This window comes from Herpailurus yagouaroundi, unplaced genomic scaffold (genome assembly GCF_014898765.1).
Source record: "Herpailurus yagouaroundi ecotype Mexico unplaced genomic scaffold, PumYag 569, whole genome shotgun sequence".
Classification (NCBI taxonomy): Eukaryota; Metazoa; Chordata; class Mammalia; order Carnivora; family Felidae; genus Herpailurus; species Herpailurus yagouaroundi.
In genome coordinates this window covers 2307578-2335327 of record NW_024412786.1, presented here as the reverse complement: position 1 = coordinate 2335327, position 27750 = coordinate 2307578, and the positions used below count along the sequence as shown (strand labels likewise).

General features: G+C 56.1%; 2 protein-coding genes and 1 long non-coding RNA gene across 4 annotated transcripts in view; 1 reads left to right on the top strand and 2 right to left on the bottom strand.

Annotated features, from left to right (window-relative positions):
- Positions 1–6440: 6440 nt before the first annotated feature.
- On the bottom strand, positions 6441–13474 carry CDC42EP2 (CDC42 effector protein 2). The gene is made up of 2 exons (XM_040465681.1): positions 13366–13474; positions 6441–7985 (listed from the first exon to the last, which is right to left on the bottom strand). The coding sequence occupies exon 2, from the start codon at positions 7614–7616 to the stop codon at positions 6972–6974; it is 645 nt and encodes a 214-aa protein (XP_040321615.1). The 5' UTR covers positions 7617–7985; positions 13366–13474; the 3' UTR covers positions 6441–6971.
- A 2168-nt stretch (positions 13475–15642) lies between these two features.
- Positions 15643–24845, top strand: LOC121023928 (uncharacterized). Its single transcript, XR_005787550.1, has 4 exons — positions 15643–15792; positions 18568–18723; positions 19373–19485; positions 24713–24845. It is a non-coding gene; the product is annotated as an uncharacterized LOC121023928 (long non-coding RNA).
- Positions 24781–27750, bottom strand: part of POLA2 (DNA polymerase alpha 2, accessory subunit) — a 27230-nt gene continuing 24260 nt past the window's right edge. For both annotated transcript variants that reach the window (XM_040466167.1, XM_040466168.1), the window contains 4 exons: positions 27282–27388; positions 26414–26473; positions 26008–26134; positions 24781–25283 (listed from right to left, as the gene is read on the bottom strand). In XM_040466167.1, coding sequence (XP_040322101.1) covers positions 25131–25283; positions 26008–26134; positions 26414–26473; positions 27282–27388 — 447 coding nt within the window. In that variant the 3' untranslated portion in view covers positions 24781–25130. The remainder of the gene's footprint in view (positions 25284–26007; positions 26135–26413; positions 26474–27281; positions 27389–27750) is intronic.

Here is a 27750-nt window from a genome sequence, read left to right as displayed (position 1 = left end):
AAATGCTTTGTCACTGAACAATAGGTTCACTGAACCATTGACCAGCATGTACAGTGTTTCTCTTACAGACAGGAACCAAGGAATAGAAGTGGGGTGCAGCCTCTCCCAATCTCAACTAGTGACTCTTGCAAAATATTTCCTATTTCTGCACCTCTGGGTTCTGCCAGATCCAAGACAGGAATGCTTCCATCAGGGAGCACAATAACGATTTCTCCACATCAGGAGCTAAGATGGCCAACGGGCCATATTTTGCTCTGCATGCCACTGGGCAAGAAAGTTAAAAGAGGGGTGCCCGGGTGGCTCAGTCAATTGAGCAGCCAACTTTGGCTCAGGTAATGATCTCACGGTGGGTTCATGAGTTCGAGCCCCACATCGGGCTTGCTGCTTTCAGCACAGAGCCTGCTTCAGATTCTCTGCCTCCTCTCTCTCTGCCCCTCCCCAGCTTGCACTCTCTCTCTCAAAAATAAAGATAAACATTAAAAAAGAAAGAGAGAGAGAAAGGAAGTACTACTATTGTCTGGGGTGTTGATTCTAATTGTCAAGGTGAAGTGGGATTATTACCCAATGGGAACAGGGAGAAATATAAATGAAACCCAAGGGATCTTCCTAATATTACATATAGGTAGTTAATGGGAAACAGGCTCCTGGTTAGGTATTTAATTCCAATATTCCCAACTGAGCAAACTAAAACAAAACAAAACAAAACAAAACAAAACAAAACAGAGGAAATGGGGAAAAAAATCTTAAAAGCATTGAAAAGCTAATGATATAGTGAGAATAATTGGAGCAATATTTAGGAAGCTAAAACCCAAAGAGGTAAGCTCAGAATTCAAAGCAATTTTTGTCCTGGGGACATTTACTGATCTGGAAGATACAACTGTGAAACTGAGCTGTTGTTTGGGGGTCTATGGTGGGGAGGGTTAAAAATCAAAACTCAGAGCCTGCCCAAGGTGGGAAGATGGACATTCCACCATGGACATGTCCACACTTTGAGAAGGGATCCAACTGTGTATGAACCTGTAGTCCAGGATCATATTATCTGGGCGATTCAGGGAAGCTCAAGCCTTGAACTTGGATTAAAGTAGACCCACTCTGTCTAAGCGAAATTAGTCAGTCAGAGAAAGACAAGTATCATATGACTTCCCTCATATGAGGACTTTAAGATAACAAAACCGGTGAACATAAGGGACGGGAAGCAAAAATGATGTAAAAACAGGGAGGGGGACAAAACATAAGAGGTTCTAAAATATGGAGAACAGAGGGTTGCTGGAGGGGTTGTGGGAGGGGGGATGGGCTAAATGGGTCAGGGGCACTAAGGAATCTCCTCCTGAAATCGTTGTTGCACCATGTGCCAACTAATCTGGATGTAAATTATAAAAAGCAAATACATTATAGAAAGAAAAAAAAAAGTGGACCCATCCTCATAATGCCTCAGGACACCTAGCTGAAGCAAACATATTTGGTACCGAATCATAGACTTTAGGAAGGAATTTACCGTCATCCCAGTCCTCAAATTATGTCTAAAAATATTTTTTTCGGGGCGCCTGGGTGGCGCAGTCGGTTGAGCGTCCGACTTCAGCCAGGTCACGATCTCGCAGTCCGTGAGTTCGAGCCCCGCGTCAGGCTCTGGGCTGATGGCTCAGAGCCTGGAGCCTGTTTCGGATTCTGTGTCTCCTTCTCTCTCTGCCCCTCCCCCGTTCATGCTCTGTCTCTCTCTGTCCCAAAAATAAATAAATGTTGGAAAAAAGAAAAAAAAAAGAAAAAAAGAAAAAAAAATTTTTTAAAAATTTAAAAAAAATATTTTTTTCTTTTTTTTAATTAAAAAACATTTTTTTTCAACGTTTATTTATTTTTGGGACAGAGAGAGACAGAGCATGAACGGGGGAGGGGCAGAGAGAGAGGGAGACACAGAATCGGAAACAGGCTCCAGGCTCTGAGCCATCAGCCCAGAGCCCGACGCGGGGCTCGAACTCACGGACCGCGAGATCGTGACCTGGCTGAAGTCGGACGCTCAACCGACTGCGCCACCCAGGTGCCCCTAAAAATACTTTTTTTCAAAGATGACAAAGATAACCAGGCACACAAAGAAAAAAGAAGCCTTTCGCAAGAACCAGTACAAAAAATATAAAACACAAACTGACTCACACAAAGATTTAACATGTTGGAATGATCTGATGCTGACCGTAAAATAACATTGCTACTGCATTTAAAGGAGTTAAAAACGAGCATAAGAACATCTTCAGGGGACAAGTGCTTATTAAGAAATGCCACAACAGAATTTTACAACAACAACATAGAACTTCTCCAACGGAACAATAAAATAACCAAAATTAAAAACACAATGAATCCTTTAAACAAATTACTCACAGCTGAAGAGAGAACATAGAAACTAGAAGATAGGTAGGCAGAAATTGTCCCTAACATTGCACGGAAAGACAAAAGAACAGAAAATAGAGAATTAGAGCAGAAACATAGATACATAGAGAGATCTAATATACATTTAGTTGGGGCGTCAGAAGGTAGGGAGAAAGGGGGCCGAGGCAGTATTTAAAGAGAAAATGATCGATAATTTCCCAACAATAATGAAAGATGTGAATCCACAGATTGAAGAAGTCAAATAAAACCAAAACTGAGCTAAATAAAGACTTCATGGAGGCGCCTGGGTGGCTCGGTCGGTTGGGCACCTGACTCTTGGTTTTGGCTCGGGTCGTGGTCTCATGGTTCGTGGGTTCGGGCCCTGCGTTGGTCTCCATGATGGAGGCATGGAGCTTACTTGGGGTTCTCTTTCTCTCTTTCCCCCTCTCTGCCCCTGTCCCTCCCTCTCCCTGTATCTCAAAATAAATGAATAAACTTAAAAAAAAAAAAAAAAAGACTTCCTGGAAATGAATGCTAGAACACTTGGGATGAACTGTCGTAATGTCCGCAACTTATTTTCAAAAGGTCAGAAAAAAAACTTTTTGTAGGCAAAGAGATAAAGGAAATGAGGCAAAATGGTAAAAGGGGAGCTTGGCTGGCCCAGTTGATAGAGCATGTGCGACTCTCAATTTCAGAGTTGTAGGTTCGATCCCCACGTTGGGGGTAGAGATTACTTTTTTAAAAGTCCTTAACAAAATTCTTGAAGGAGTCCGTAGCTTCTACGTATGTTTCTTTTCTCGCTGCATCAAGTCTATTTTTATATATTTTAATTCTCCCATTCTTCTCTCCTGCTTTCCGCTCTTGCATATAGGGTGTATTGGTGATAACTAACTTTATAGCACAGTTCAGAGTTTGCAAAGTATTGAGATGGGGCTGGTAAAAAAAAATTGCAGGAGGAACGAACATCTAGAATTCCCGGCCTTGCAAGTGGATGTGATCATTGACAAGATATTGAGTTATCTCCCTTTGGAAAAAGAGTGAATCTATTTTTGACAGAAATAGGAATAGATCCATTCTACTAGGGAGGTTTATATTATATTATAGCAAGTCATGCATGAATGTTGGGCATCTAAAACAGCAGACTGTACGGACATTTGTCTTTTTTTTTTTTTTTTTGGCTGTCCAATGACTTCTCTATTTGGGGGAAATTCCTTTTTGTGGGTGGTATTTGGAGGGCATGATGCCTGAACAGCATTGTACAAGCTGAAGAGGAAAGATCCATGTTTCCATCCCTGGCTACCTTGGTGCAAGCAGGTGTTTCTAGTTCAGTTAGTCTGATGCTTCAGGCCCCCTGCCTAAGTCCCTTTCTCCAGGAGCTCTGAGTGGTTTCCTAGGTCTCTTGGGTGGGTGCCTGATGCAGGGTGGGTGGGGGACAGTTCCAGGGAACCTAGGCCAGGCATGTCTCCGTCCCACGGCTACTCTGGCCTTGACTCTGGTCCAGGGCGAGGTGCAGCCTTCCAACTGGGTAAAGCTGTAAGGAAGGTTTCCTTTTTTCTTGTCTTCCAAGGGAAGGGACAAGCCGTTCAAGCACTGAGAGGGAGCCTACAGGCAAGAAGCTGCTGGCCCTTCAGCTCCCCACCTTTGGTCTTCACACTTGACCAGTTCTGATACAGAACTTCTGTTGGGGCAAGAAGGTTGCAGTGGAGTATAGGCTTTGGGGCGTCACAGGCCCGGGCTAAAGCCCCACAACCGATAGTGAAACCCCTAATCTCTAAATGACGGCAGAATGTTCAGACTAAAAGGAAAAAGTTGAGCAGGGATGTAAAATGGTGCACCTGCCATGGAAAAGAATATGGTGGTTCCTCAAGAAATTCAACATAGAATGAGGGTATGATCTAGCAATTTCCGCTTCTGTGTATGGACCCAAAAGAATTGAAAGCAAGGACTCAAACAGGTATCTGTACATCCGTGTTCATAGCAGCATTATTCACAATAGCCCAAAGGTAGAAACAACGCATGTGTCCACTGATGGATGAATGGATAGACAAAATGTGGTCCAGAGGGACAATGGAATGGTATTCAGCCTTTAAAAGAAGGAACTGTCGGGGCGCCTGGGTGGCGCAGTCGGTTAAGCGTCCGACTTCAGCCAGGTCACGATCTCACGGTCCGTGGGTTCGAGCCCTGCGTCAGGCTCTGGGCTGATGGCTCAGAGCCTGGAGCCTGTTTCCGATTCTGTGTCTCCCTCTCTCTCTGCCCCTCCCCCGTTCATGCTCTGTCTCTCTCTGTCCCACAAATAAATAAACGTTGAAAAAAAAAAAAAGAAGGAACTGTCAACACCTGCCATAGCGTGGATGAACCTCAAAGAGGTCATGCCAAGTGAAATAAGACGATCACAAGAGGACAAATACTGTGTGACTCCACTGATTTCAGGTCCCTAGAGCAGTCAGATTCATAGAGACAGGAAGTAGACGGCGGTTGCCGGGGGCTGGGGGAAGGGAGAATGGGGCGTTAGCGTTGAGTGGGTATGGAGTCTCACTTTGGGAAGATGAGAAAAGTTCTGAAAGGAATGGTGATGATGGTTGCAGAATAACGTGAATGCACTTAACACCACTGAATTATGCACTTACAAATGGTTAAAATGGTACAACTCATGTTGTATATAGATTTCCCCCCCCTTCCCCCCCCCCCCCCCCCCCACCCCAAGCAAAATGCCTCCTGGTCAAATTCAGCCTCCGCGATGAAATCTGACACAGGAACTGGAGGCGAGAGGCTGGGGGTGAGGTGGGAGTCTGGGATCCACAGGGTCAGAAGGATGAAGAACCAGCGGAGAATGGAAGAAGGGGAAACTGAGGCTTGAACTTGCCTCCAGCTGCCCATGTGGTCTGTACCAATCAGACACCAAGCCCCATCTTAACACTCTCCCCACCTCCGTCCTGACTGTCCCTGCCTCGTCCAGTCCTCCTCACCCTGCACTGGCTTCCTCCGTTTTGACCTTTGGTCCGTCTTTCATTGGCCTGGGTGGTGACCCTTCTAGAACCCGGATCTGACCATGTGTCTCTCCTGCCTAAAATCTGTCTGCAGCTCCCCACTGCCTCCGCTCAGCCTAGCAGGCAAAGCTGTTCCCAGCTGACTCCAACCTGCTTTTCGTGCTTCACAGTCCTCTCGTTCCCAAGCTCCAAGTTCCTTTATGTCCGTAGCCATTTTTGAATACTCTCCCTGTGGCAATTCCTAAGTGTTATCCCTAGTTTTCCCCACAACCCTGCACGGTAGGTCCCACTGACTACCTCTTAGAGATGTGGAAACAGTCTCACATAGTCTAGGTCATACTCTTAGATCTCTGCTCTTTTCACCACATGGCGGCTCCTCTGTCATTCACTCTGGTGCCCCAGTGCCTTTGCTTATGCGCGAGCATATCTCAGCCCTCAGGTCTGGCTCAGAATCACATCTATCCTAATGGGCCCTGACACCAGTTGCATGTCGGCCCCAAGCATTCGCGATCGTGTTTTCTTCATAGTGTTCAGCACGGTTGGAACTCACCCTACTTGCTTACAAATTCAATATCCTTTTCCCACTAGAATATAAGCTACAGGAGTGGGGATCGCGGCTGTGTGATATCCCCAGCACCTGGAGCACACCTGGGTGCCCTGTAGGTGGCGATGAGCCCGCTGACAGGCACTGTTGGGTCCCTCCCAGCCCCAGGCCTGGCCGGTCCCGCCCGTGTGCCCCCTTAGTCTTCGGAAGCTGGAGAAGCTGCTGGTCCCTTGCACTAGGCCTTGGGGTTACTCTTTTACTCTTGGGTCTCCCCCGGTAGACCCCAGCAGCCTGGGCACAGCGCCCAGACGCCGCCAGTGCTCAGCCCCCTCTTGTTAAGCACCTGAAGCAATACTGCAGTCTCCCTAGGTGGCACTGGTGTATTCCTGCCTCTTTCTCACTATGGGCTTGGGATCGGGTAGAGGCTTCCCAAGGGCAGGGCCTGCCCTGCACACAGCCTTCTGGGAATGGGGTCTCCCTCAGGGTCAGCCCCGGTCGCGGAGGCTGGTCTGTCTTCAGGAGGAAACCCGGGTCGAGGGTGCCGGGAGCACAACTGTCAGCAGCAGCAAGTTTTATTGCGACCAGAATCTCCCGGTCATGTGAGCGAGGGTGGGGCAGAGGGACGTTCGGTCACCAATGCCACGTTCCTAGTCCAGGACAGCGAAGCCAAAGTTCTGGCTGGCTGTGCCTTGCCTCTTCCCCAGCCCCCCAGTCAGGGCATCCCACGGGGCTGAGGCAGAAGGGGGGTGGAAAGGGGACTCCATTTCGGCGGAGCCTTCATCCAAGAGGTCTCAGGGAAGGAGAAGCAGTTGGGGGGGAGGGGTCCAGGTGGCCCGAGATGCTCAGGGCACTTTGGGCTGACTTCTGCACGTGTCCTCGGTGAGCTTTAGGGGGAGGCAATGAGGCACGCTCTGCCCACGAGGAGAGGGTGGGAGCAAGGGAAACAAAGGCTCAAAGAAAAGAAATCACTGGCCAGTGACCACACAGGGGGGCCTAGGGATCCCGACGTCTAGGCCAGGGCTGCATCCACCCCCTGCCTCCAGCATTCACTCCACCCTGAGCACCCGGCCTGGCCAGCCGTGATCCTATGTGGGGATCTGCACGTGGCCCAGGTCCTGGTCCATGATCTGGAGGACGTCATCCAAGATGGAAGGCCCCAGGTCCACGTGCAGGGAGAGCAAGGAGCTGGCGTGGGACAGGAAGGGCTCCTCGGCCCCCGACTCGGGCGTCAGCCCATTGTGGGCAGAGCCAGCCTCTGGAATTCTCCAGATGTCCACACTCCCTGCCTCCTGTGGGGAAGGCTGTGGGGAAGGCTGTGGGGTCTCCAGGTGCAGGCGAGGGGGTTTGGGTGGGGCCTGAGTTGCGGGCAGGGTGAGGGCCTGGGGCCCCCCGATGACAGGGAGGGAGATGGCGTTCTTGAGCAGAGGGGACGGCCCGTCGGGGAGCTCCCGCCCACACAGCGTGGCGGCGCGGGTGAACTGGAACGGGAGGTCCAAGGTGCCGTCCTCCTCGGGTCCCTCGACCGCCGTCCCTGGCAGGAGGTGGAACTTGCCCTGCAGGAAGGAGATGTCACCGAACATGTCGCTGCCACCGCCGCTGCCGATATGAATGGTGTGTCGGAAGTCCCCCAGCGGCGGGCTGATCATGTCCGAGGACAGCAGGTCCCGCAGCTTCTCCTTCTTGCCCTTGCGGCTCCCACGCTTTAGATAGATGGGCACCTTGGTGGACATCGCGATCTCCGCGCCCGGGGCCGGGCCGCAGGGGCTGGGGACGGCGCACCCTCGGGGACCACGGCCTCCGGCTGCCTCTTCTCACCACCTCAGCCGGACACACCCAGAGGGGGGTTTTCAGACACCCAAACCTTGCCCAAGGGCCCAGACAAGGGTGTGGGGCGTGACTGAAGTTGGCCGGAGGAATGAGCAAAAGGACGACTAATGATCAGTGAAGTCAGAGGGCTGAGATAACAAAGATCACTCTCTCCCAGAAGAGTTGAAAATGCTCTGGAAAATTAGCAGCAGAAAGGTGGCGCTCTGGTGGGCAGCAACGGGCTCTCCGGTCTTGTTCTCGCAGGCTCCCCGGTCAGGTCTGGGGCTGAAGAGCTGAAATACCAGAGGTATGAGTCAGGGACACAAGGACAAAAGTCAGAGGCATCCGTCTCATTTCTCGGCCCCCTGCGTCAGCCCCGGGAGCCCAAGTGGGGCCACTCTCCTGCAGAAACCCTGCGAGAAGTTTGTGGTCACTTATAGACTCACTGCACCTTAGAGCCTGGATCACCAGCACCGAGCCCCTCCCTTTACGAGTGGGGAAACGGAGGCCCGGCAACGTGAGTGATGGGCCCAAAGTCATATACAAAGTCATATCCTGGCTCTGGTCCCTTGCCTGGGGTCCCCGGCTCGGCTCATCACCCCCTATCGCACATCAGCTGTGCCCCAAGACATAAAAGTCAAGTTGTGTGTGTGTGTGTGTGTGGTGGGGGGAGGGGGTCTCGGACTTGTCTCAATCCCGTACTTGACCAAGGAGAGAGATCTTGTAACCCCTGTCTCACCCACCCTGTCTGTGCCAGACCTGGACACACAGGAGGTGTTCAGCCCGCAGGGCTGAATGATGACACCTCCTGTTCGGCCCAGTCTCGTCCCAGCTAGAAGTGAGGGCACCTCGGAGTTTCTCTTTTCTCCTCCAGGTTAGCAGTTCCTACCTCTGGGACTGAGTCCAGCATAGTTACTGTCCCTCCCCCCTGCCCAGCACCTAGGGGAAGATGGAGTGGAGGGTGCAAATACTCTGGGGGGCTCTGCTCTGTGCCCGGCATTTTGCTAAGTTCTTTGCAAACGCATCTCATTTAATCAGAGCAAGCTATCACCCCATTTCAAAATTTGAACCAGAGGGGCACCTGGGTGGCTCGGTTGGTTAAGCGCCTGACTCTTGATTCCAGCTCAGGTGGTGATCTCATGGTTCATAAGATCAACCCCGAGTTGAGGATTCTCTCTCCCTCCCTCTCTCTCTCTGCCCCTCCCCTGCTCACAATCTCTCTCAAAATAAATAAAATTTGAACCAGAAACATTTTGGAGGGATTTGCACAATGCATCGCCGAGGGAGGGAAGCAAAATGCAAAAGTGTAGTAGAGAAGATTCCATTTCTTTTTCTTTCTTTCTTTCTTTTTTTCTGAGAGACAGAGAGACAGAGCTTGAGCAGGGGCGGGGGAGAGAGAGAGGGAGACACAGAATCTGAAGCAGGCTCCTGGCTCTGAGCTGTCAGCACAGAGCGTGATGCAGGGCTCGAACTCACAAACTGTGAGATCATGACCTGAGCTGAAGTTGGAGGCTTAACCAACTAAGCCACCCAGGAGCCCCTAGAAGATTCCATTTCTGACAACAGTGATCAACTCCCCTCCCTCTCCCCCTTCCTTGTATATATATGCATGTGTGTGTACCTACATATACAGGTCGGCATTGGATTATATCCTAGATAAAAAGAGAGAAGAGGCGTGCCTGGGTGGCTCAGTCAGTTAAGCATCCAACTTTGGTTCAGCTCATGATCTCACGGTTTGTGGCTTCAAGCCCCTTGTCAGGCTCTGTGCTGACAGCTCAGAGCCTGGGGCCTGCTTCCGATTCTGTGTCTCCCTCTCTCTCTGCCCCTCCCCTGCTCGTGCTCTGTCTCTCTCTCTCTCAAAAATAAATAAGCATTGGGGCGCCTGGGTGGCTCAGTCGGTTAAGCGGCCGACTTCGGCACAGGTCATGATCTCACACTCCGTGAGTTCGAGCCCCTCGTCGGGCTCTGTGCTGACAGCTCAGAGCCTGGAGCCTGTTTCAGATTCTGTTCCTCCTTCTCTCTCTCTGACCCTCCCCTGTTCATGCTCTGTCTGTCTCTGTCTCAAAAATAAACATTAAAAAAAAAATTAAAAAAAAAAAAAAAGCATTAAAAAGAGAGAAAGAGGGAAGGATCTGGAAGGCCAGCACCAGGTTGTCATATGGGTTATGTAGATTGGGATGGGGGGCAGGGATGGGGTGTGAGGTCAGTGATGTGGGAGGAAGGGTGTCCTCAGTCAAAATTATCTGTAATATTTGCTACTGTTACTATAAAATGATATATGCAAATATGAAAAGGATGATTGCCAACATGGTGGTGGTGCCCTCAAGGTGGCAGAATTTCAGATGACTTTGCCTTTCTTTTCCGTACTTTTTTATAAGCTCAAATTCTTTCTTTTTCAGTTTTTAAAAATATTTTTTATTTTAGGGGTGTCTGGCTGGCTCGGTCAGTTAAGCGTCCAACTCTTGGTTTCAGCTCAGGTCACAATCTCATGGTGTCCTGAATTCGAGCCCTGCATCAGGCTCTGTGCTCACAGCGCAGAGCCTGCTTGGGATGTTCTCTCTCCCTCTCTCTCTCTGCCCCTCCCCTGCTGCCTCTCTCTCAAAATAAAATAAACTTAAAAGATTTTTTTAATTAAAAAAATAAGTAATATTTTTATTCTAGAAATTGAGAGAGAGAGAGAGAGAGAGAGAGAGAGAGAGAGACTACGAGAGGGGGAGAGGGGCAGAGGGAGAGAGAAAGCAGCAGGCTCCAGCTCAGCATGGAGCCCGCCACGGGGCTTGATCCCACGACCCTGGGATCAGGACCTGAGCTAAAATAAAAAATTGGACGCTCGACCGACTGAGCCACCCAGGCGCCCCTCAAATTCTTAATGATAAACCCATGTATTATTTAGGTGCACATATTATCCATGTAATCAGAAAAAATAAGCTATTTTTAACGTGGAAAAAACAATGCAACCCGGAGGGGGTGTCATGCCGGTTTAACAGAAAAAGGAAGCATTACAAGCACTCAACGGCGTTCCCACAGCTGTTGGAGGGTTGGCCTCCTACGTGGCCACAGGAGAGCCCACATGTAGAAGCAGAGCACGGAAGGCAAAGAAAGAAATTTGTCCAAGGTCATCCAGAGGGTAACCAGATGAGCGCCCCCCTCTCCCACCGCCCAGGCGGGCAGGGGCTGAGCAGGTGGGAAATGGGCCAGGGAGGGGCGGGGCCACAGCTGGGAGGCCTGGCCGGCCCCATTCTCCGTGCTGGGCAGGGCGAGGAGGGAATGAGGGGGCCGGCAGGAGGGAGCCGGAAGGAGGAAGGAGCATGCAGGACAGGCAGAGTCCCAACTCCCAGCCCTGGCCCTCATTCAGGAAACCCCACCCCAGGACCGGACACCCTAGGTCAGTCACACTGAGCCACAGAGACCGGACATCTTGCCCCTCCCTGAGCACCTGCAGCTTAACAGGAAACAAAGGAATGACTCTCAGTGGCGAAATTCCAGCTAAGCTTGGAAGGAGCTGGAGGGGAGGGTGGGGGAGGCAGTGGGCGCCTCAAGGTCGTGGAATCCCGTCCCTCACTCATCTACCAGGCATTCACCTGTGCCCACCACGCCAGACCTCGGGGCGCCCCAACACACATCCTACCGGTCTCCTTGATAGGCGAGCGGCCCTGAGACAGCCTTTCCTTCCTTTCCAGCCATGAAGAGTGGGGCCGACTGGTGGGGTTTGTCGTCCCCCCTCCCCCCTCCCCCGGCCCCCCTCCGCTCATCACGTAGGGCGCCAAGACAGCCTGAGTATTTCCACAACAGATCGGGCGTCCCTGACAGCTGTCTCACTCGGAGCCAGCCGTACCCGCCCAATTCCAGATGTGGGGAGAACTGAGGCTGAGGGGGAAGGGTTGGGCCGGCATCAAGCCACCCAGGGGAGAGCTGGGAACTGCAATCATCAAGCCCCAAGTATTCGGATTTGGCAAGCGTGAGACCCCAGGCTCCAGCTGCCCTTGCAGAGTCCCCACTTTTACGCTCCCAGGCACAGCACGGTGGGCGTCACGGCTGCCTTTTGCAGAGGCAGAAGCTGAACCTCAGCGACCTTAACGTTGCTGAGGTCACCCAGCTGGGAAGAAAAAGAGGGGGCACTAGTACCCAGCCAGGTCCTGTGGCTCTGATGCAGTAGGCCACCCAACCTCTGAAAACTGCTTGCAGGGAAGGAGAGAAACAGGCTCCCAGCTGGGCTGGGGCCACTGGGTCCCCAGGCCTCCTCCTTGTAAGTCCTACCGGTCGTCTCCGTCTCCCCAAACTTGCGTGGATCCAGAGAGATGAGAATGAGCTCTTCGCCAGGACAGGGTATGAGGGGCTGGAAGCGGTGGCTTCCCTCAGCGGTGGGCGGAGCAGAGGGGAGCCAGCCCAGCCCTGTGGGCTTGCTCTGGCCAGGAGCCCTGGGCCTCCTCCGGAGCAAAGACTTCCTCTAGGCACAGCCCCTCCTGCCCTGAGGAGTACTAGCCCCCTGCCTACCAAGGTCCAAAGAGCAGCCCTCACTCTGTGACTTTGGGCAAGACGCCTCTCCTTTCTGGCCTTCACCTTTCCCATCTATAAAATGGGCTGACGAAGTCGTCACCAGAGGGCTACTGGAAGACCCTATTGCCACAGCGCAAGTGAGACCAGAGGTACAACAGACAAGGGTTAGCGGGTCGCTGTCAGCCCTGTCATTCATTCAGCAAATAACTGTAGGTTTTCCAGGGACAGTGCTCCGAACAAGAGCCCCCATCCTCCAAGCGTCCTCCTTCTGCTCTGGAGGCAGCCTACGCAGAGTCCCCTTTGCGGGCCACGGGAGGTCTGGTCGCCCCGGGTCCCTGAGCAGAGTGGCGCTCGGCTCCACGGCCGCTAGGTGGCGCGCTCGCTCGCTCGCTCTGTCGCCTCGCTTCCCAGAGGAGTCCGGGCGCGCACCAGGGTCTCCAGCGCGCTTCGGGCTCCAGGCAGGGCCGCCCAAGGAGCTGCACGTTCGCGTACCAGATGCGGATTGTCTGAGGGATCTTCTTCTCTTGGGGTGTTCTGGTCTCACAACACGACAGTAGAGGGGGAAAGGGGCGATCGGGGACCTTGCCAGGGTCTCCAAGCTCTGGGAGGAGCCTGCCCCGTGCTTTCCGGCCTGGGCGATGTCCGAGTGTCCGCTAGGCGCAGGGCCAGACCTCGGGCGTGCACGCCCCCACCCCTGGCTCCCGTGGGTCCTGTTCCTCAGCCCCAGCTCGGGTTCAGCGTAGACCCCTCCCCGCCCTCTGCCCGAGCGCCCAGCCCGGATCCGTTTCAGGACACTCGCGGCCGGGGCTAAAGATAGGAGGACACCTCACCATCGACTAAAAATACGACCCCTAGCCCGGGCGGGGACGCTGGGCGGCGGGAGGGCGCTCCCACGTCCCGAGTGTGAGACGGGGACGAGGGCTCAGGGTGAAGGGCGGGACCGCGAGTTCGGGATCTGGATGCGCGGCGCCTCGCAGGCGGAGAGGGCGCGGGCGTGGCCGCCTGGACCCAGGCGCGGGCGGGAAACACGGTGGAACCCGAGGTTCCCGGGAAAGGACCTGCGCGGAGGTGACACAGGGACCCGGGTGCGACCCAGGTCGGGGCGCCACGGGGGTGGTCCGCTGGGGGGCCCCCTGGGCGTCGCGGAAGGGCTGCAGAGTCCCGGCCGGAACTCACCTTAAGGAGCTCAGGCGGCGGACCCGCGGGCTGCGAAAGCTCTGGAGCTGGACCGCGAGGCTATGGGACGCGTTCCCGGCTGTGAACTCAGTGCGATCCGTGGCCCCTGAGGCCCCGCCCCTGGCCCGCGGAGCCAATGCTGGGGCCGCCCCAACCAGGCCCGCCCACAGCCCCGCCCCACTCCGAGCCCCGCCTGTGCTCCCCCTTTGGTGGCGCGGCGCCCGGGTCCAGCAGCCGCGCGGACGTGGGGTGCAGTGCAGGCTCGGACGGCTGCGGGCCAGGCGGTGTCGGGTGCCCGGGCTGGACTCCGTAGACTCTGGCTGTGCCTGTCGGAGCCAAACTCGGTGTTAGAAGGGCCGAGGGCGCGGCAGCCGGAAGGCCGAATTATAGTTCGTCAGAATTCACCGAGCGTCCTTGGACCCGTTCGCTCCCTGAAGGGCTGGGTCGGGGGAGGCGCCCGCGCAAGTGTATTCAGTGACCACTGAGGGAATGAATGAGGCCTTGGAGGCTCCCGAGTTAAAATACTACAAACTTGCGAGAGCTTTCAGGAGTTTACCTCTCCCTAGAAAAGAGGGCACTGAGGGTGTGTTGGCAGAGTGGCCTGGGTACGCCCGTTCGTCATCAGTCTAGGTGGCTTCTGGGTTAGCGGGTGGAATCCATACTTAGACTCGTTCCGTCTTCGTTTGTTTCATTCATTCACTCACTCATTCATTCATTCATTCATTCATTCATTCAGTACTAGAAGCATTTATTGAAGGGCAGGCCCTGCACAGGGCCCTGGAGATAGAGGCAGGAAACTGCCCTTGCTCCATTCAGTGATTCAACAGACACTTGAGCATCTAGCAGGGACCAGGTATGGCTTTTGTCGCTGGGGATGCAGCACCCCAGGAAAGACGGAAGACTGAAGTTCAGGGCCCTGATAGTGATCTGCTCCTCCAGAAAGCAGAAAGCGAAAGACTTTGGGCTTTAGGCCTTCCTCCTGCCTCAGGCTTCTCACCCGGCCATCGTCCCCACTGCCCTGCCCACCCCACACCCCCCCCCCAAACACAACCCTGGGAGAAGACACAGCACTGTGCCAAGCCTTAAGCACTACCCCTGGGCCTGCAAGAATGCGGCTGAGGCACAGCCCCCTACCCTCTGTCTGCTGAGAGTCCTCCTTTGGGGGAAGGAGATTGGGAAGGGTCGAGAACTCCATTCAGAGCGGGTGACAAAACAGAAAGTTGCAGGGATGGAAGTTTGGACAGGCAAAGACACTCACCCAAGACCACATGAAACTGGGAACCAGTTCCAAAACTCTTTGAAGAGTTGGTTTTTTTTTTTTTTTTTTTTTTTTGGAGGGGTTTATTGGGGAGCACTGGGGGATGGGTAGAGAGCAGCGGATTTGGCCCCTTCAGCCTGGCCCTAGCCCCTGCTCCCCTCCCTCAGCGACTAGTTAGTAATCTGTCCAGCATGGCTGCCAGCCCACGACTCCTAACCAGGGCCCTTAGCCATAGGAGCCACCATCTGTGTGCTGGGGACTGTTTTAAGTCCACCTGGATGTGACAAGTTCCCATGTACGTGCTTGCTCCCCATACTCCTGCCATCAGCCAGAGCTCGCTCAGGGCCCACACAAAGCCTACATTACATCCAAGGTGTGATTTGTGGCTGGTGGTGGGTTCTGTGCTCTGGAGGCACTTGAGTGAGCGGTTCGTGCTCTCCATTCACAGATGAAGTTATGTCACTTGCCTGGAGCTGACGGAATCCCTAAGGAGCCAGCTGATGGCGCCTCTCCTGGAGGTTTTGCTGAATAGACAGGATCTTTGCGTACACACCCAGCTGCTGTGGGAGCCCTGCAATTAATGCGCATTTATGAAACAGGATTTCGTTTGCTAAAATTGGCTATTTTACGCAACTTCTCAGGCTGTGTGTAAGGGCCTGAGTGTGGGCGGGGAGGCTGGGATCCTGGGCCAGGGGATGGCCAGGGTGTCCTGCATTTCTGACTCAACAGACATCCAGGCCAGTGCCCCGCCTCCTGTCCCGCCTGCACCCTATGTCCAGGGAATAAAGCCTCAGCCAAGGCCTGGACTGTTCTCATTGGAAGGGCTCCTCCTGGACACGCCGGTGGCTGAGGGGGCAGGAGCCTGAAGAACGTTTGGGAGGGGTTAGAGGCCTTCCTTAGATAGCTTTCCTTGGCTATGATGGAGCAGTGCCTAGAATGGGCTATTCAACTTCCTTCTCCTCCACTGGGAGCTCCCCCTGGCCCTGAGATGGGTCTAGTCCGTTTCTCCCACCCGGTGGCTGCTTCCCCCACTGGGGCCCTGTAATCACCACACAGTGACTGACTCAGCCCTTCCTTCCCCTCTCAGCCCCTTCTTCCTGGAAACCATCCACATCAGCCCCAGCCCCCGTGGGCCCAGAGGGAGAGAACTGGAAGCCGCCTTCTCCAAGGTTAGCTGGGGAGGATGGAGGGGCCGGTGGGGAAGGCCCCTCCCCCAAACCAGGCTGGAGCCAGCTCTCCAAGGCCCCACTTACCTGGAGAGCTAGGCCCTGGGAGGCAGGGGGAAAATGTGACCAGGAGTTTGGGGGCAGGTCTGGGGGCAGAGAGTCACAAGGAAAGGGCAGTGATAATCTGGGGGCGGGGGGAACCTGGGGGGGGGGCCAGTGAGAGGAGACAAAGTATCTGGAAGGGGCCTCAGCACCCCTACCCCCCCAGGACCACAGGGCAGCAGGGAGCTGAGCAGGAGCTCAGTCCACCCCTAGGAAGCCTCCCCCACTCCAGCCCAAGCTCAGCTTTGGCAGGGCCCCATGGCCTCAGCCAACCCCAGGCCTGGAATGGATTTTTCCTTATTTCCTTCCTCCCCTGGGCTCCTGCCAGCTCCAGCCCTGCCCTCCTCGCCCTTCATCCTCCTGTAGAGAACTCTGACCCACCAGAGGCTGGGATTCCAGATGAGAGTCCCCTCGGAACTGCCCCCAGCTTCTGTCTCTGTCTCGAACCCCTCCTGGGGAGTTGGGTGTCAGGGCATTGCGGGGGGACTTTCCTTTGGGTCTGGACTTTGGACCCATGCCCAGAGCCATGGGGGTTTCCAGAGTGGTGACAGCTCTGTCCTAGCAGGGACCAGCCCAGGCATTTCCCCCAGAGGCCTCTGGGAGCATCCAAGCCGCATGGCTGTCCTTTGGCCTGGGGAACATTGAGTCAGCCGGGGTCTTCTTCAACACTTCCCACCTCTCCAAGATATCTTGTCAGTGTTCATTTTGAAAACTCCTATTTGTATCTACCTCTTGCCTAGGGCTGTGCTGGACACAGAATGGCCAAGGCTGGTCCCCAGCCCTCAGGGAACAGATAACCCCAAATGAAAAAATAACCAATTCTAAAATGGCACATTCTGTGCCATAAAGGAGGGCCTTGAGGGTAGAGGCTGGCTCTGACTCACTTCTAACTGTCCCAGGCCAGCAGGGATGAGGCTCAGTCAGTGACTGCGGAGTGAAAGAAGAACTAATAAGAACAGGAGTGAGAAGGATTCGATACGCTAGAGGGGAGGAAGCAGAGGGGAGTGTTGCAAAAACTGCAAGGAGGAGGGGATAGTTGAGCAGGGTATTAATGGGTGAATAGGAGTTCACCAGGCAGAGAATAGGAGGGACGTTGCAGGTGGAGCCGGCAGAGACAAAGGCCAAGGCCAGGAGGACTACACGTAGACGCATGGTGTGATCAGGAAACAAGAGATACCCAGCAGACCATGGCATAGGAGAGGGGGACAGTCTTAAGAGGGTCGCGGGTGAGCACTGTTTTCCTTGCCCAGCACCCATCCCTCTTACACTGGTGACCACTGCTCCATTTTCCAGAGTCTCCAGTATGACTCAGGCCACTCCCAAGGCAAAAGTGCCCCTCTTACCCCTGTTCCTTAGGCACCCGTTCTCCCAGAAGACAACGAGCGTTATCAGCTTCTTGTGAACACTTCTAGAGATACGCTTTGCCCATGCAAGCAAAGCCCCTCCCATCTTTTTTACACAAATGGCAACATATAGACAAGTAGGGCCCCAACGTACTGCAGGGCCTGGTGGCGATGGGGGCGGGGGAGGGGGAGAGGACAGGCTCCACTGTCAATGGCAGTGGAGGTGACTCTGCAGGGCATGCGGGAAACCGCACCTGATGGAGCCTCTGCTACTCCCACTGTTCTGCGCCTGGCTTTTCTTTAGCAAACCTTCTATTTATGAGCGCACTCCATAGCAGGACACGGAAGGTGTCGTCACCTTCACACGTTTGCTGCCACACAGCGTGCCGGGGTGTCACAGTTTTCCTCCGCAGCTCTCAGCTGGAGCCCGCGTGGGGTGTTTCCAGCCCTTTCCCAGGACAGTCTGCGCTGCGGCGGATCACCTCGTGCAAAGGCCGAATCACGCAAGCGTGCGCACAAGCTGCGCAATCATTCCTACGCGCGTAGGGGTGAAAGGACGCGTGCAGGTGTCACCTGGTAAGCTCTGTCTGTTTGTCCTCCCAGGGCATGGGCCGGGTGCCAGGCCCCCTTCTCCTCAGCCTCACCAGCATCTGGTCCTCGACCTCTCTGATTTCTTGCAGCCTGAGAGGGAAAAATGAAACAAAGCCAAAGGAGCCTGGGTGTGGTTTTAGTTTGTGTCTCTTACGATAAGGGAGTTTGGCCGCCTGTTCGGAGGCTTTAGGGCCATTCCTCGTTCCTTTTCCTGTGGACTGGCTGCACGGTCTCGCTTAGGAGGGTCAATTTGGAGTGTGTGTGTGGGGGGGGGGGGGGTTCTGGAAGGGGGCCGGACCGGGGGGCAGGGGCGACTCTGCGGAGAGTCCGTTTGGGAAAAAGACAGAACTTGACTCTGAGCTGTGGCGTAAAAGCCAGAGTTGGAGATAATAAAGTAGAAAGATTGGAATTTGGTGACACACCGGCCACGGCGCCCATGGAGAGACAAGGGGGGGGGGGGTCGAGCCCAGTCCAGGGCGATGACTCAGAGTGGGGAGGGTGGGGCAGGGAAGGGAGGAAGGTGTGGCCACCGAGGAAGATGGAGGGTCCTGGGGGAGAAGATGATGTGCCACCTGCCCATTCTCCACCTGGCATCGTGATTGAGGTGCCACATGCCCCCGCTGACAGGCTTCCGGGTCCACAGTCCCTGGGCGGGGCCCCTACCACCCGCTCCCCGCCCCTTCGCCTCACCTGGCCCCTCGCAGGCCTGGGGGGCATCTCAGCTGGGGCATCTCTCCCTCAGGGAAGCCTTCCGAACCCCCGGTTGATGTCAAGTCCCCATGTGGCACCCTCGGAGAAACCCTGGGCCACTGTCGCGTCCGCACCACTGTTAACTGATTCACCCGCACCCCCCACTGGACAGTAGCCTCCAGCGTCTCCCCAGAGTGCCTGCAACATAGTAGGTACCTGAGGGAGGAACAGAGGAACGAATCTGCGGAAGAATGGCAGGGTGCTGGGGACAGCGAGAAGGGGCCGTATAGGAGACAGGGTTTGGGAAGCAAGGGCCTGGAGCCAAGAACCTCTCTGTGGCCCCTCCCCTCCCTGGCGCCCCTCTGCCCGGCCTGCTTTGCTTTCCTCCACAGCTTTCGCCTCCCCCTGTGCCTGGTGTTTGCTTGCTTGGGGTTTCTGCACCGGAGGGGAGCTCTGGGTGGGGCAGGCGCTGTCTGGGGTCCCCTCCGAGTCCCAACCCGATCCTGACACAGAGCAGCCAGCGTCTGCGAACAGGAGCAAGCGGGCGCACTGATGGGCTCGGGCTCCAGGTCTGCATGGCAGAGGCCGAGGCAGAGGCTTGCTTCTCTCCAGGCGCCCGTGTGGGAAAGGCTGGAGGGAGGATGTGTGGCGACAGAGCATTGCTTCCGCAGGCATCTCCGGCGGGCCTACCGCCCGAGAGGCGCTCCGCAGGGACCGGTCAGGTGCCCAGCCCTCGGGAAGCAGGCATCCTGACGGAGGCAGGGGGGGGGGGGCCCCCGGATTATCGACGGGGACGGGACACAGAGAACCGAGGAGCCGGAGGGACCAGATCATGCTGTGTATATTTTCTTTTCAAGGATTCCCCACACGCCGCACAGGATTTCCAACGGGAGAGGAGCGTGGACGGGACGATTGATTCTCCGAGCCCTCCTGCCCCTGACTCCTAGCCCTTCCATTCCCATCCGCAGAGGTAAACCACGGTTGCTAGATGTTCTTACTAGATGTTCGAAGGGGCAGAGCACTTGGCGGGGACGGAGTCCTCAAGGGGAATGTGGGCTTCGGGAAGGGCCTGCGGGAATCAGGAACGGCCGCGCCTTCCAGACCCTGGCCCCGTTCTCCTCCTGCTCCTGGAGCAGAGAAGCCGGGAGGGTGCTGCCGCCTGCTTCTTGGGATAGCGACTGCCCTGAGGGGCCGCCTCAGCCAGCCCGGCATCTCCCCTTTCCCACCCCTCCGGGGGGCGGCTGACTTGGCCCTAGAGGCCCCGGGTTCCTTCTGAGCAGATGCTTCAGAGTCTGGGAAGATCTGGGAGTGATGAAGCCGGCAGAGGAGGCCAGGCTCAGCTGGGCCCTCAGGGAGCAGTGTGCGGGGATGAGGGGTCAGCAGGGTCACGGGGCAGCAGCTGTCCCAGAGACCTCAGAGGGGCCCCTTGGCCCAGGCAGCTGCTGGCCTCTCAGCTGTCAGGCGGGCAGGGGCGGGGGCAGGGAGCCCGGGGCTTGAGGAGGAGGGTGGGTCTGGGTGGGGGAATCTGGAACTGGCCGTGGGCCCAGGTGGGTCGAAGGGCGGGCTGGCCCCTGGGGGCCTGGCATTTCTAGGGCAGACCCAGAGGGAGCAGATAGGCCTGGCTGCTCAAGGATAGAGAACCCAGGATGACAGAGGGGTCCAAATGTCCGACTGCAGCTGAGTCCCACCTCAGTGACAGCCACCTCAGTGACCCGCAGACTGGGAGGCCAGGAGTGTCAGCTACCTCCAGCTACCACCCCCCACCCCTCAGGCAGACCCCCAGTGCCTCCCAGTACTTCTCAGTTCAGCAGCTTTTCAGTGCAGTGAGCTTTATGTAGGCGACTCCCAGATCAACCTGTCCGGTCCCCACTCCTTACCAGAGTGCTACTCCTGTCACCGGACAGCCCAGCTCGGTAGCCATTTGGGTGCCCCCCTCAGTCCCAACCTGCCCCCGGTAGTCCCAGGCACGTCCCTAAGCACCTCTCCTCAACTCCTTCCTCGCATGCTCCCAGGTCCCTGGGCGGCTACCTGTGACTCCTTTTCAGTCTGTCCTTGTTGCGTGCCAGGTTGGTTAGCGCGGCAGGGTTGGAGAGACGAGGGGTTTGGAGTTGAAATCCCAGCTCCGTCACTTACTCAGGCTGGTGACCTCCAACCTCTTAGCACCTGCCAGCAGGGTTTGTTGGGAGTTCGACGCGATCTCCGTGTCAAAGTGCACACAGTACGTCCTCAGAAACGTTAACTCCCTTGTCTTCCTACCTGAGCTGTGTCTTCTCCGTCTGTGCCCTGGCAGTCATCCCGATCCTGCGGTCCTGGATCAGGCCTTCATTGTTTTGGTTGCAGATGACAGAAAATTCGATTCCAACTAGTTTAAGCAAAAAAAGAGGGGGGGTGGTTTTTGTGGCTTAGATTGGGGGGGGGGCGAGCCTCATCAGAGCTCAGACAACGTGGCCTGGCACTGACCTCTATCTCTTGGCTCTGTGTCCTCTGGTTTAGTCCATATTCACAATGGGTTTCCCTCATGGCGGCAAGATGGCTGCAGCAGCCCCACCCTTGCGGCTGCCTCTTTTCTACCCCTTCCACGGAAGTCCTGGGGAGTCATTGTGTTTGCCCTGTCTTAGGTCCTGCCCATCCCTGGCTGTTCACCGAGGCCAGGGAGATGCGATGTGCTGCTTGGCTTAGGCCAGGGAGGAGTGAGGAGGGGGGAGTGGTTCCCCACAGGGAAACTGGGGTACTGTTTCCATAGGAATCGAGAGTAGGTACTGGGAGGCTGTGTCTTCCGAGAGCTCTTAGGTGCCTCTGGCCTCCAGCCTCTCCCAGCTTCACTCTGCCCTTTGCGGCACTGCGAGGCCTAAGGCACAGGCTCCATACTGTCCATCTGCTCCACTCCGAAGCCTTTACCAGTTCCCTGGGGTGCACGGAGTCAAGTCCAAACTCCTCTGCGAGGCATTCCTGACTTCGCGGTCTGGCTCCAAAGCTCCATTCCAGGCCCACCACTTCTTTCTGTCCGTCTTTTCCTTCCTCCTTCCTCCTCGCTTTCCTCTTTGCTTGCATTCCTTCCGCCATAAACCCAAAGCCCCTTCTCCACCAATCCTAGGTTCACACAAACACGGGAGCATCATTCTTTTTTTTTTTTTTTTTTTAAGTTTATTTTGAGAGAGAAAGAGCATGCGCGGGGGAAGGGCAGAGAGAGAGGGAGAAGAGCGAATCTTAAGCAGGGTCTGCGCTGTCAGCGCAGAGCCCGACGCGGGGCTCGAACTGACAAACCGTGAGATACGACCTGAGCCCAAATCGGGTTGGATGCTTAGCCACCTAAGCCACCCAGGTGCTCCAGGGAGCGTCACTCCCAACAGCCCCAAAACTAGAAACGGCCCCAGGGTCCATCACCCCGTTGAGTGAAGGAAGAAGATGCCGTCTATCTGTACGATGGGAAATCACTCAAAAAAGGAAAAGAAATTAAGTACTGACACCTGCTACGGTATGGTGACCCCTGAAAACGGGACACTCAGCGAAGCCGGCCGCAGAGGACCACGTGTCGTATGATTCCATTTCTATGATGCGCCCAGAACAGACCAGGCTGTCGAGGCGGAAAGTAGAGTTGTGTTTTCTAGGGGATGGGGGCAGGGAGGGGGAGGGGTATGACTCCTAGTGGGGATGGGGTTTCTCTCAGAGGTGATGAGAATCCTCCGGAATCACGTAGTAATGATGTTCAAACAACATTGCGAGTGTACTAAAAAGCACAGCATGGTGCCCGTTAAAGTGGTAAAGGTGATGCTGCCAGATCTCAATAAATTTTAAAATGTTAACCCCCACCCTGCCCCGCCATCAGTCAAGGCCCTTCATGGTGAGTTCAAAGGCTCAAGTCCGGAGGAAGAGCCCCGTGTGGCCAACCAAGACTGGTTCTTGGGGTGGGGTGGGGGGCTCGGCCAGGAGCCTCAGGGTCAGGGGGAAGGAAATGTGTCCCAAACAGAAATGAAATATCAGCCCAAAAGGCTACTCCCAGCACCAGGGGAAGCTGCAAGACAGGCTGAGCCGGGCCGGGCGACCCTAGGTCAAGGGAAAGGAAACACCGGGCCCAAAGTAGCTGCAGAAAGGCAGGATACGGGCCCCAAGGAGCAGAGTCATGGCCCTGCTCCAGCCCCCCTCCGGGTGCCCCCACCACCCCAAGCCCCCAGTTTTGTTCTGGGGATCCACTTGGGTTCCCCTCAGCAGCTCACCCCTGACCTTCCTAGAGACAGAGCCCGGATTCTAAAAGGTGGCCATGCAGGGGTTAAGCGAGGGCAGCCTCAGGCTCTACCGGCACCAGAAGAGGTGGTTGGTAGCCCGGGGGGCCTTGAGGGGGCACAACAGCTGGGACATGGAGGTGTGGAACTGGGTAAGAGTACAGAGACTTTGTTTCCTCAGGACCATCTGCTCCACCCTAAGGCTTGTGTCCCGAGGACACGGGCACGCCCAGGACCAGAGGAGGTGCCATTGAGCAAAAGGGGGTTCTGAAGCAGGTGGATCCCTGGCGCTCTGGCCAGGCCGCGGCTCCTCGGCTTCCTCCACCCTCCCTCCTCACCGATGGCCCTCCCAGAGCCTCACTCCAGACCCAGAGCCTTACTCCAGAGGTCGCGTGCCCCAGCGCAGGCGGGAGCGAGAGGGAGGAAGATTCCAGAAATTAGCGACCCAGCTCAAAAGGGGCCTAGGAGCAGCCAGCTGGCTCAGCTGGGCACCGACTTCCTGACAAGAGCCAAAGGGACCGTCTGGTGGCAGAGAGGCACATGCCCGCCAGACCTGTCTGCAATCTGGGGTTCGCATCCTGCTTTCTGTTCGAGTTTTAGATGCCTGCCCTGGCCCTCCCCGATCACTTCCAATAGTCACACGACTCGTATCCAGGCAACGGACTCGCGCTCCCATTCATGCTGAGCGCCTGCTTTCTCACCCGGGAGGCTGCACCCCCTTGCCTCCGTCTGCCCTGCACCCGCCCCCCCCCGCCCCCCCCCCCCCCCCGCGGGTCTTTCTTCCCCCTCTGCCAACTGCCCCATCTCACAGGGCCTCTGGACTCAGATGGCTGAGTCTGTAATAAGGGGAGAAGGGGCTTTATACCTTGCCAAGTGAGGACAAAGACACTACAATTCCCCGCGAGGCTTCTTCAGCAGCAACACCAGGATACTTGCCAAGAGCCGTGGCTCCCTGAGAGCCACACATGGGTTCACGAGATAAGGGCTCAGAGGCTTGTTTATCATGGCCAAGGGCCTGGTGGTGAATCTTCCCAGGCAAGGGTTTTCCAAGGCGGGGAGGGGCAGGCTTTTAGCCGACCCTGGGATTGGTAGACGTACAAATGCTATTCCTGAACTGGGGTTCAAGGTTGTGGAAGAGGGGCCCGGGACTCCCCAAATGCCACATCCGGAGACAAAGACATGAGGTCCCCTACCCCGCAGCTGGGTGCTTCACGTGCAGGGGATCTTGAGGGAGAATCAGCTCCCCAAGCTGGGGCTTGTCCCTGGTTCTTGTCTTCAGACGAGGCGCCTATAAAGTGAATGAAGCAAAACCGCAGCTGCTTGTTTTCAAAGGGAGACCAGTTTCACCCAAGCCTGGTCAGACCTGCCGTTGATTCCACCTCACTGTCCCAGGTGGGAGGCAAAGGTTGGACACCGCTCAATCACCTATTTATCTCTGACTCAGGGCATAGGCACTGACACCCGCTGCTCCCTCTCGCACTTTCCCTCGGCCCAGGAGCTGGGGTTTCCGGTCTTGGCTTTGGCATATGAGGCAGGGCAGCCTGCCAGCTTTGGGCAGAAACCCACCCCGCATTTGACCAGTGACCGCCTTTCCCCAGATGCCAGGACACACGGGACGTCGGGGGACCCGGGAAGGCCCTGCTGTCCAAGCACTCGGGGTTATGGGCAAGCACCGGGCCACGCTGTGCGACTTGGCAGGGTCGGCACCAGGGAATCCAGCTTTGGCACGGCTCCGTGCGGCCGCCCCCTCCAGATGGAGAGGTCAGGCTGGGACCACGGCTTGCATGTGAGGGCTGCGCGGGGAGGGCCGGGCACGCAGCCAGCTGCTTGCTCTGTAGCCCGGGCCCAGGGCCCCAGCCCAGCACACCTCCTCAGCACAGAGGCCTCAGGGGCCTGGGGCGGGGGCGGGGGCGGGGATCAGGGTTGGGGTTGGACAGAAACCCAGTGTGACAGATGCTCTGCCTTCTCTGGGCACAGGTCAGGGAGGCAATGTTCTTCGTTCTACCGGGAAAAAGAGAGAGCGGAAGAAGATTTAAACTCAGAAGTTCTCCTCAGAATTTACTTTTACTTCTCCAAAAGTTGTTTCCGTGTCTGATATCAAGTAGAAAAATCAAAAAGCCTTCTTGCGTTTTCGGAGCACGCCGCGTCCACGGCCGGTTCTCTCTGGACTCTGCGTGTACTTGAAGAAACAGCAGCTTTCCTCCCAAGAAGTTCAACTCAGAGTCAGGGTCCAGCTGCACGAGGCCTTGCCCGCCAGGCCTGGACCCCGCAGCCTCTTCTCCAGCTCGCTGCCTGCTTCCTCTACCTTTCCACGCCTGGGCTCTTGTGGGACGGCCGCTCCTGGGCTCACGTGTCCGCGAGGCCGCATGACGGGGGATGACGGAGCACCGGGGCCTCAGATCCTGACCACCTGGGCGGCCGCACACGGACTCCGCCTCCCCTCCCCGTCCTCAGCCCGCTGCCTCCTGAGGAGGAGTCGGCCGAAGGTGCCCCCCACCTGCCCTTTGGTGAGGCGCCCGGGGTTCACACAGACACAGCCGAGGACGTCCTGGGGAAAGGAGAGGGGCCGACGTGAGAAAGTTGGAATCATCTAACCGTCAGACCCCAGCGAGGGGTTTATAAAATGGAAAGGCAGGCCGAACCCATCTCAAGTCTGGTCTGTTAACTTATTATTGGAAAACCCTGAATTCCTTAGGAGCTTCTGAAACAGAATGAAGGAGGTGAACCGGCAGGGTAACAATCGGCTCCCAGACCTGGGGACAAATGTCTACCTCCTGAGGACGAAATGGCTCTGGGTTGGCCAGAGGGGTACTGGTCGGGAGGATCCCCTGTGAGGGACCCACCCCGGAGCAGGGCGGGGGGGGGGTGGGGTGGGGGTGGGGAGAGGCCTCGGGTGGCATAGATGATAAAGAGCCAAAGGGCTGAAATCCCCCTGGAGGTCACATCCGCATTCAGGGGCGGGGGCAGGCAAGTGCAAGTGTGAAACCTCTCCAGGTCACCCTGACATGGCCCCAGCTGACAGCCACTGTTTGAGGGGCTTCCTGCCCGCCCCTGGGACTCCCAGGCTGGGCCGACGGAGCACCATGCTCTGGGGCGCAGGCGAGCAGGGGGATGCCTTTTTCCTTACACGTTTTACTAACAGATTAGTTTACCACCTCTCCCAAACAAACGAGGCCACCGTCCCCAGCACGAAGAGCGAGGACCAGTGGTCTAGAAGGGGAAGTCAAAGACCGGTTCTGGCATTTCTGGGAAGAAGCAGAGTCCAAACCCACCTTCACGAAGTATTTCAGCTCTGATGGGATAATGAAGACGTCTGGGGTGACAGGCAGCTGGGCGTAGGTGTAGAAATTCTCATAGTCAATGGCCATGTCTTCCTGGGGAGGGTAGAGCGGGTAGTAGCTACAGAGACGGAGAGAAACAGTCAGCAGTGGCTGGTCCGGGCCCCACCCTTCCCGCATGGCTTCCCTCTCTGCATCCATGCTTTCAGATTGTCCTTCCTGCTCCTCTGTGTTTGGGGGACAGAATGCGGGCTTGTCATGGCAGGGCAGAGTTCCCTGGGAGTGGCCCAAGGAAGGCGCTCCCAGTCAGATCCGTCACCGTCATTTGATTTGATCCCAATCAAATCCCGGACCCCGGAGCACACTCTTCACGGTCAGTTATTCCAGAGGGCCGGCTCACCTCCTCTGGGTCAGGATGTGCTTGAGGATTCGGCTGAGTCTGTCTGAAGTTCCGGAAGAACTGGGGAAGGAAGAGAAGCAAGAAACGGAATGCAGAGCCCTGTTTTTCAGCTTCTGTTTCTCTCTGGGGAGAGCTCGAGGCTTTCATAAACTAGGGGGAAGCTACGCGGCCCGTGTGCGGTGATGGGAGGGTACCTCTGGGGAAGTTCAAAGACCCACCCCCAAAGAGCTCGGTCTGTTCCCACCTGAGGAGGGGAGCCGGCCACCGGGCTGCGAAGGGAAAAGGCAGGCATCCCTGGTGACGAGACCATAGTGGGCCGTTGGCTAGAACTGCAGCGTGCAAGAATGGGCCAGGCGCCCACCAGTGGGTGGGGGCGTGCAGTCGGGGTGACCCTCAACCACAGCCAGCAAGCGCACACCCATCTCGCCCAACACGCCAACTGCTTCACACTCCTTCCAGTGACGGGGGAACTGAACTGCCGGACCTACGCTCAGCAGGTGTGGCGGGGTCTGATTCTGCAGAACGACACCTGCTCTGGTAAGGGAGGCTGCCCGTTCATTCTCCCGGAGCAGGGGCGCCCACTCCTGCCTAGGTCACGAAGGTGGGAGGGGAAGGAAAGTAGGTGAACTTCTAGGATTATAAAGGAAGCACAAAGACGTGGTTCTTCGGGGTCTCTGACACTGCAGACGAACGTAGCAGAAACAAACGTATCCAGTTGCTGTCTTGGGGACAGAGAAACTCTAATGGCCAAAGGGTGTGGCACAAAGTGCTGCTCTAGGGACTTCCCAGGCAAGGCTGCCAAGCAGCCCCTCGATTCTCTGGTCTAGAAAGCCAGTGCCCTGCCTGCTGGCCCAGAACTGCTTCTCACCTACTGATCTCCTCGGCTCCCATGTGGAACAGCAGATCCGTGGACGTCAGGCCGAAGACCACTCCGTTCACGGAGAGGCTGCAGGGCTCAGACACGAACTGCACTCGCTAGATTGAAGGGGCGAGACGAGCATTTGTACGCCAAAGCTAGAAACTTCTTCCCCATGAAAGTGGGGGCGTCTCCCAGGGCTGGGGAGACCACCGAAAGGGGGAGCAAACCAACAGAGAGTAAATCACATTCGCTTGTTAAAAAGAGAAGCCTAAGGGGCGCCTGGGTGGGTCCGTCGGTTAAGCGGCCGACTTCGGCTCAGGTCACCATCTCGCGGTCCGTGAGTTCAGGCCCCGTGTCGGGCTCTGTGCTGACCGCTCAGAGCCCGGAGCCTGTTTCCGATTCTGTGTCTCCCTCTCTCTGACCCTCCCCCGTTCATGCTCTGTCTCTGTCTCAAAAATAAATAAACGTTAAAAAAAAA